This window comes from Sapajus apella, unplaced genomic scaffold (assembly GCF_009761245.1).
Source record: "Sapajus apella isolate SASKATOON/1434 unplaced genomic scaffold, GSC_monkey_1.0 scaffold1, whole genome shotgun sequence".
Taxonomy (NCBI): Eukaryota; Metazoa; Chordata; class Mammalia; order Primates; family Cebidae; genus Sapajus; species Sapajus apella.
Window position 1 is genome coordinate 2438459 of NW_022436941.1, and position 9175 is coordinate 2447633.

At 40.1% G+C, this 9175-nt stretch overlaps 1 protein-coding gene across 1 annotated transcript; it reads left to right on the forward strand.

Moving 5' to 3' along the window:
• Positions 1 to 664: 664 nt before the first annotated feature.
• On the forward strand, positions 665 to 9106 carry LOC116558876. Its single transcript, XM_032289170.1, has 2 exons — positions 665 to 1048; positions 8958 to 9106. The coding sequence occupies exons 1-2, from the start codon at positions 755 to 757 to the stop codon at positions 8985 to 8987; spliced, it is 324 nt and encodes a 107-aa protein (XP_032145061.1). The 5' UTR covers positions 665 to 754; the 3' UTR covers positions 8988 to 9106.
• Positions 9107 to 9175: the final 69 nt, after the last annotated feature.

The following is a 9175-nucleotide window of genomic DNA, read 5'->3' on the forward strand; positions in this document are numbered from 1 at the left end:
AATACATTTTCTTAAAGAAGTCTCTTTCTTGGCATCGTAAGTCACCTATTCAAGTCTCAGAGTTGTTAGGCTGTTTGATCCTAAGGCATCCAATGGTACAGATTGATATTAAAGCAAGAGAAGAACTAGCTTCCTCACTGCCATTGTTCTCTACCATAGCCCACGAGAACACAGGACCCAGGTGACTGAGAAAAGTGAATGAGGGGAATTATGTCAGAAATGACAGAGAAAGATGGGCAGAATTTCTGGCAGGCACAGGTATTTCTAAGTAAGAAATGGTGTAGTTAGGAGAGAATACTCTCAAGAAGGGGAGAGATGGATTCTGTGGCGAAAGGAGGTTCCTTCATTCAGCGTTTATGGAGAGAATAAAGACCCTGGCCCTTCCAGTGAGGATATGCAGTAAATAAGACAATCAAGTCCATCGCTCCTGGAGCCTGTATTCTCATGTGGAAGACAGACAGTAAATGATACAATAACATTAAGAAATTCATGAGTACATAAAGATAATTTCAGGCAATAATAATTGCTCTGAAGAACATAAATGGGGACCTATGATAGAAAAGGGGTGTACAGGAGTTAGGAGGATTTAACCTCAGTGAGCAATCTCATCTCTTTTTTGAAAAGGTCACTTTGGCTTCTGTGTGGATAGCACATTGGACAGGGATAACAGCAGGAGCTGGGAGAGCTCCAGTAGCAGGAGGCTGCTCTAGGGGTCCATGCAAGGGATGCTGGCGGCTCGCACCCGAGTGGTGGGATGCGGACGGGAGAGGCAGGTGGACAGATGAGACAGCTGAAACAGGAAAAGCAGGCACAAAGGCAAATACCACACAATGTAACAGAACAGGAGTTTGGAGCGGAAGGAACAATCCGGAGTCATTCTGGTCCAATTCTGCAGATGAGGAAACCACATCCCAGGAGGCTGAGGCGGCATGCCCCGCATCTCAGAAGCCCAGCAGTCCCTGAGCCTTCTGACCTCACATCCTCTGCCATACCACAGTGGAGAAACCAGAACCGGATGAGGAGCCAGAATGCACAGAAGAAAAAAGAGGTGAGGGAGCAAGGAGGAGGGAGAATAGAGAGAGAGAGAAAGGGAAAGAGGCAGCAAAGGGACAAAGAAAATGAAAGGAAATCCAGGTGTAATGAGAGGGGAACCACAACAGGTGAAATCAGGGATGGGGGCAGGCAGGGGAGAGGAGTGTGGCGGGCCTTGTTGCTGGGATTATTTAGGGCGAATAGTCTCCAGTTGAGGTTCGGTTTCATAGCCCATTGCCTGGCTCACTGCAGCTGTCAGGGCACCAGAGGCAGCAGTTGGAGCAGCTGCCTGCACCATCTGAGCCACAAGGACAACGGCAAGGGAAGTGCAGATGGGCAGGAAGTCCCTTTGGGTCAAAGCCAAGGTAGCCAAGATCATGCTGTTCTTGCCCACCACATGGGATGCTCAGGCTTCCTAAGGCAGCCCAGAGACCAGCCCCGTCCCTTATCCTTAGCATCGCCACCATTGTCACCATCATCGCCATGCTGCCACTTCTCAGGATCATGTGCCAGGGGCTGTGCGTGCATTTCTCTCTTCTATCCTCACAGAAGCACTTGAGGGAGGTATAGGTTTCCCCAGTTTACAGTTAAACACACGAGGGCTCCATTCATTAGCTCACCAACCTCATTTCTGAGCCAGGAAATGGCAGAAACGCCCTGCTTTCATTTTGTTATTTTTGTTTTGTCTTGTTTTCTCCTCTTAAAGAGGACACATGGAGCCCTGGGTTGGTGCCCTGCACTAAAGGGATCCGGTGTTTACTCCTTCCTGCAGCTGGAGGTCACTTGGCCTGGACTGATGAGGCCGGGAGAAGACTGTTCTCTGTCTGGTCCTCACAGCCCCCTCAGCCACCCAGGGAATGCTCAGATCCAGTTGCACAGGCAGCCCACAGAATGCAAACAGAGCTTTCTCTTAGAATTTTTATGCTGTTTTATTGTTTAATACGGACAACTACTGACCTTCTCTTTTTTCCTTCAAGGCCCCTTTCAAATGTCACCTCTTCTGTGAAGGTTTCATTTCTTTCCAGGCAAAATAAATCACTCCCTTTTTGGAGCCCTCATAGTTTTACATTTGGGCCTAAAGCACTTGTTTGCCTCCTCCGTCAGAGCATGGGCTTCTTGAGGAAAGGGAATGTGTTTTGATCATTTCTGCATCCTTGGCATTTAGCACAGTGCCTGGCACAGTCAAAGCTGTCAATAAATGTTAGCTGAACTGAAAAGCAAAAAATAGAAAGGGCATTTGCTGGGGTCAGTGTGCATCAACCACTTCCATCTTGTTTCCTTAACTCAGGAACTCAAATGAAGAAAGACATTGTCAATCTCATGAGCAGTCTGTATTTTTTTTTTTCTATTGGTGAGAGATAAAGTAAATAGCATGTGGATTCCCTTTGGAAGAATAACAAATAAAATTATTTTGTAAGGATGTGAGTTATAAAATTAAGTTTTTCTTGTCTCCAAATTGTCATTTTGCAAGATAAAAAGTATAAGTAATAAATATGAATGTTCCTTTTTTATTTCAGACTTTTGGTCCAAGGGCAATAGAAACGAGATGGTCAGTTATAGCATTAAAGCATAAGCACAGCTATAACTCAGTGCAAAGGCAAGGATCATAGGGCACATGATATTTTCGCAATGTGTTACTATGAGTAACACTATTGCAAATTCATTTTATTTATGATTTGGTCTTTGTAGTTTCAATTTCATTATTAACTAAAATTTCACAGCATCATTCTTCCTGACATGCACTGAAGATAAAAATGCTTCATATTTTCCTCATCTATCCTTGTCTTTTTCTTTATTAAAAATATAGCCATTGGCAAAATAAAAAAAAAGAACTAGCCACATGCATACTGAAATTATAACTCAGACACATGACAATAATCTCTAACCATGGCACCTGTGACTGCATCCAGCCATATATGGACCCAAAAAAATAAATACTCATATTTATTACTTATATTTTTTTCCTTGCAAAATGACAATTTGGAGATAACAAAAAGTTAATTTTACAACTCATACCCTTATAAAATACTTTTGTTATTCTTCCAAAGGAAAACCCTATGCTACTTTATCTCTCACCAATAGAAAAAAATACAGACTGCTCATGAAATTGACAATGTCTTTCTTCATGTGAGTTTCTGAGTTAGGGAATAAGGATGGAGACAATTGACTTACACTGGCCCCAGTAAATGTCCTTTCCATTTTTTGCCTTTTCAGTTCACACTAGGAACTCACTCAGGATGTAGCTGGCAGTGAGAGGACAGTTTGAGGCCTGTGTGCACTTCCCAGCACAACCTCTCACATTCTTCTCATTTTTTATCACTCAAGAGACTGAAAAACTAATATGTAAGAATGCTCTCATTATAGGGTTAATCTTCAATCTTCTCTGATTATATTTAAAATTATGTCATAAACTTCAGAAATTAATGAGTACTAGTGTATACTTTATTATTAGCATAATCCAAGTTGGCCTCACCAAGAGTCATAATTATAAAAATTATATCTTTCAGACTCCTACCTTCTCAAAATGGAATTTGTCCCCACTAAAAGTTATCCTTCAAAGTAGTGCTTCACCTGTGCCCACAAATACCTTCACCTGTGCCCACAAAGTGGCTACTGCAGTTACTGTGTGGCTTCTACCAGGCTTTTCTCCTGACCTAGCTCTCATTGGTTGATATTTGTTATCTTCTGTCAAATCTTCCTGAAGGTCGCTCAGCTTTGCAGCATGGATGGTGCAAAAATGTAAACGTTCTCTCTGATACTGTTTCCAAATCTAGCGGATTGCAGGATGTCACTATGGGGCAAGTTCCATGAATGGAGGGATTGGGGGGTGAAGAGAGAACTGCTCTTTCTAACTAAGTTCAGAGTCCTAAGTTACTGAACTTCTCCCTAACTCTGTATTAGTTTCCTATTTTTGCTATACTGAATTACCACAAACTTAGTAGTTTAAACCAACACAATTAATTATCTTACAGTTATGGAGGACAGAAGTCCAATCAGGGCCTTATTGGGCTATAGTCAAGATGTCAATGGGGCTGTGACTTTTTTCTAAAGGCTGTTAGGGAGAATCTTCTTCCAGTTTATAGATGCTACCTGCATTCCATGGCTCATTGTCCCATCCCCTATCTTTAAAGCTGACAATGTTACAGCTCTTTAACCTTTTTCTAAGTAATGTATCCCTTTAACTTTCCTGTTTTGCTTCCCTCTTCCACTTTTGTATTTTTTTTTTTTAATTTATTTTGAGACAGAGTCTCACTCTGTTGCCCAGGCTGGAGTGCAGTGGCGCGATCTCTGCTCACTGCAAACTCCACCTCTCGGGTTCAAGCGATTCTCCTGCTTCAGCCTCCTGAGTAACTGGGATTACAGGTGAGCACCACCATGCCTGGCTAATTTTTGTATTTTTAGTAGAGATGGGGTTTTGCATGTTGGCCAGGCTGGTCTTGAACTCCTGAACTCAGGTGATCTGCCTGCCTCAGCCTCCCAAAGTGCTGGGATTACAGACATGAGCCACTGTGCCCTTCCCTCTCTTCCACTTTTTAGGGGCCTTTTATTACATTAAGCTTTCTCAGATAACCTAAAATAATCTCCCTATTTTAAGGTCACCTGATTAGCAATCTTAAATCCATTTGTGAACTTAATTATCCTTTGCCATGGTTCTGAGGATTAGGACATGAGCATCTTGGGGGAGAATATTATTCTGCTACCAAGTATGTATTTTTTTAATATTTTAATTTCCATAGGTTATTGGGGAACAGGTGGTGTTTGATTACATAAATTCTTTAGTGGTGATTTCTGAGATTTTGGTGCACCATCACCCGAGCAATATGTATTATATAATATTATATTACTGTAAATCACAACTTCTTTATCCACTCATTGACGATGGGCATTTGGTTTGGTTCCACATTTTTACAATTGTCAATTGTGCTGCTGTAAACATGCGTGTGCAAGTATCTTTTTCATATAATGACTTCATGTCCTCTGGGTAGGTACCCAGTAGTGGAATTGCTGGATCAAATGCTAGTTCTACTTTTAGTTCCTTAAGGAATCTCCACATTGTTTTCCATAGTGGTCATACTAGTTTACATTCCCAACGGTGGTGTAGACGTGTTCCCTGATCACCATATCCATGTCAACATCTATTATTTTTTGATTATGGCCTTTCTTGAGGTAGTAAGGTGGTATCGCATTGTGGTTTTGATTTGCATTTCCCTGATCATTAGTGATGCTGAGCATTTTTTCATATGTTTGTTACCCATTTGTATATCTTCTTTTGAGAATTGTCTGTTTATGCTCTTAGCCCATTTTTTGATGGGATTGTTTGTTTTTCTTACTGATTTGAGTTTGTTGTAGATTTTGGATATTCGTCCTTCATCACATGTATGGATTGTGAAGATTTTCTCCTACTCTGTGGATTGTCTGTTTACCCTGCTGTCTGTTCCTTTTGCTGTGCAAAAGCTCTTTCGATTAATTAAGCTCCAGCTATTTATCTTTGTTTTTATTGCATTTGCTTTTGGGTTATTGGTCATGAAATCCTTGCCTAACCCAAAATCTAGAAGGATTTTTTCAATGTTATCTTCTAGAATTTTTTAGTTTCAGGTCTTAGATTTAAGCCTTTAATCCATCTTGAGTTGAGTTTTGTATACAGTGAGAGATGAAGATCCAGTTCCATTCTCCTACATGTGGCTAACCAATTATCCCAACACCATTTGTTGAAAAGGGTGTCCTTTCCCCACTTTATGTTTTTGTTTTCTCTGTCAAAGATCAGTTGGCTGTAAGCATTTGGGTTTATTTCTAGTTCTCTATTCTGTTCCATTGATCTAGGTGCCTATCTTTATTCCAATACCATGCTGGTTTGGTGACTATGGCCTTATAGTATAGTTTGAAATCAGGTAGTGTGATGCCTCCAGATTTATTCTTTTTGCTTAGTCTTGCTTTGGCCATGTGGGCTCTTTTTTAGTTCGATATGAATTTTAAGATTTTTTTTTTCTAATTCTGTGAAGAATGATGGTGGTATTTCGATGGGGATTGCATTGAATTCATAGATTGCTTTGGCAGTATGGTCATTTTCACAATATTGATTTGCAATAGCATCCAAGGATATAAAATACCTAGAGATAAATTAATAAATGCCATGCAAAAATTCTATGCTGAAAACTACAAAACTGCTGACAGAAATTAAAGAAGACTTTTGAAAATGTAGAAAAGTATATTATATTCATGGATAAGAAGGCTCAATATTGTTAAGACAGCAATACCACCAAACTGATCAATAGATTCAATGCAATTTCAATACAAATACCAGCTGGATTTTTGTTAGAAATTGACAAGTTAATTCTAAAATGTGCAAAGCATTCAAAATAGGACACATTAATGATTTGTGGCAAATATTCGTGCAATTCAGTTGAAAAAATTATTGAGCTTCTAAATATTCCCATAGGTGTAGTAAAAGAGGAAACAGCAGCATAACAAAGTGGTAAGACAGCTCTGGGCTTAAATCCTAGCTCTGTTGCCCACAACCTTTACACATCCACCAGAGCTTGTGGGATTCTTTAGCGCGGGGATGAAGGATGGGTATAATTTGAGATGACATCCAAGGGGGCTTAGATTTTTTTTTTTTTAAGACAGTTTCAGGCCAGGCGTGGTGGCTCACGCCTGTAATCCAAGCACTTTGGAGGCCAAGGCGGGCGGATCACCTGAGGTCAGGAGTTCAAGACCAGCCTGACCAACATGGTGAAACCCCATCTTTAAGAAAAAAAATAAAAATTAAAATTAAAAAAAAAAAAAGACGGTTTCACTCTTGTTGCCCAGGCTGGAGTGCAATGGCATGATCTTAGTTCACCACAACCTCTGCCTCCCACGTTCAAGCGATTCTCCTGCCTCAGCCTCCTAAGTAGCTGGGATTACAGGCATGCACCACCACACCCGGCTAATTTTTTGCTTTTTTTGGTAGAGACAGGGTTTCTCCATGTTGTTCAAGCAGGTCTCTAACTCCCAACCTCAGGTGATCTGCCTGCCTCAGCCTCCCAAAGTTCTGGGATTCTAGGCGTGAGCCATTGCACCTGGCAAGGGAGCTTAGATCTAACTTACCCACCTCTACCCCTACTCAAACTACTGGATAGAGAAACATTGTTCTAAATGAATTTTTTAAGTGATACTATACTATTACATTGGAAGCGATCTTAAAGAGTATTATGTTTACCTAAGGCCTAAATACAGTGAAGTGCTTTGCTCAAGGTTACACAAGCATCAGAGTGACTGTTATTTATCGCAGTAAGACCAGAGCCCAAGCCCAACAGCCCAAATGTGAACACAAATGCCGGATCTTCTACCAGCTAACTGTGCAGCCTATGGTTAAACCTCTGAAATTTGGAACTCTCCCTCGAAAACATGGGGAGAAATAACATATTTTTAAAGAATACTGTATGGAGTAATAATATAATTTTTAAAGTGTTTAGCAAATTGCTTTACACATAGAGAGTATTTGCTATTTTATTTTTCTCTTCCCTTTTTTCTTCTCTGGCTTCTACCCCTAGCTGATCTCTCCTTAATATGTATTCCAACATGTGCAATGGCGACAGCTTTTGTTGCAAGTACAGAATTCTACTCAGGTTAACATCAGCAAAAGAGGAGGGGTCTGTTATAAGGATAGAGGGGGTATCATAAGGACCTCAAAGTCAGTCTTTAGGAAATCACCTGAACCAGAAACCGTAAAAAGAGAAGACCTTTCTTTTCTATTTCTGTTCTCTGATTGTCTGTATCCATCCCCCAACTCCCTCCTCTCTGTCTCTCTTTATCTCTCTCAATCTCTCTTTTCTCTGCTTCTCCATGAATGTGGTAATAGAATATAGGAATTATACAATTCTTGACAATTTGTCCCACTTACCAGCAAAGACTCAATCACAATATTTTAGTCCCAATCCCAAATTCCTGGGAAAGAGAATTTGGTTTGCCTGTGGTAGGGAGGAGTGTGGAGTCATATAATGTACAATAGTTGCCAACACTTAAACTGAAAAGAGCAGTTATGGGATTATCGTGAGTTGAGTAGAGAACTCTAAACTTCTGGCAACTTCTTTGTAGATATCTGAGAGAAATCCTTATCCATATTTGAAAGGCTTTCAGCATAATACAGTTTTAAAAGGGGGCCACAATGGCAATACCCCATGTCTGAGTGTACAGGAACATTTAGATTTTATCCAGTTCCAAAGCTCCCTGATGATTTTTTAAATGCCCAGAGTCATGACAATAGAATAAATTTTCTCAAGTCTCCTTTCTTGGCTTAGTCATGAGAAGGGTAACATCAGATATTCTTGCCCTTACAAGCTGGGCTTATGGAAAAACTGTTAAGAGAATAATCTCATTTCAGATAGGCCTGGCTCTGAAATAAGGGGCCCCTTTCATGGTTGTTCTGGAAATCTGCCATGAGATATACTATATCAGGAAATATTGGCTTCATGTTTTTATGCTATTCGCAGTTACTCTCGGAGTTCAATTATTAGAAACTCTGCAGCTCAGCAGTTTGGTTTTCTGCATGGTTTTATACATGATTTTCTTTCTAATAAATGAATTTCATATGAGCTAATTATAGAGAATTAGATTTTTTTGTAGGAATTAGCATAGTTCTTTATTAGCAAAACCAATTGCATTTCATTAATTTTCTTCTTAATTAAAACCACTGGTTTTAGTGGGAAATTATATGAGTAACATGCTTTTCTAACGAATGGAAGCTTATGCTATGCAAATACCAAAGCCATGCATTACTTCAAGTGCTATCCCAGCTCATCATGAGTAAAAAACCAGAACAAAACAAAACTAAAACACGAACACAAGTCCTCTTTACTTCTGCTGTGTAGTTTTATTCATCTAAATGGAAAATACTGCTGAGAAGTTGTAAGCTCGAGTCTCAACTAGGCCATTCTTTTCTATAGGCTCTCTGCATGTTCGGAAGTCTGAATTGAGTGAAGTTGAAGATGATGTGTATCTGAGGCATAGCTCTTCCCTGACTTATGGGTCTTGAACTGATGTTGAGGTTCGGCTTGAAGCCCAGAGTTTTGGTGTAAATGAGTAGGGACAATTTTTTTTTTTTTTTTTTTTTTTAGGGAGTTTTGCTCTTGTTACCCAGGCTGGAGTGCAATGGCACAATCTC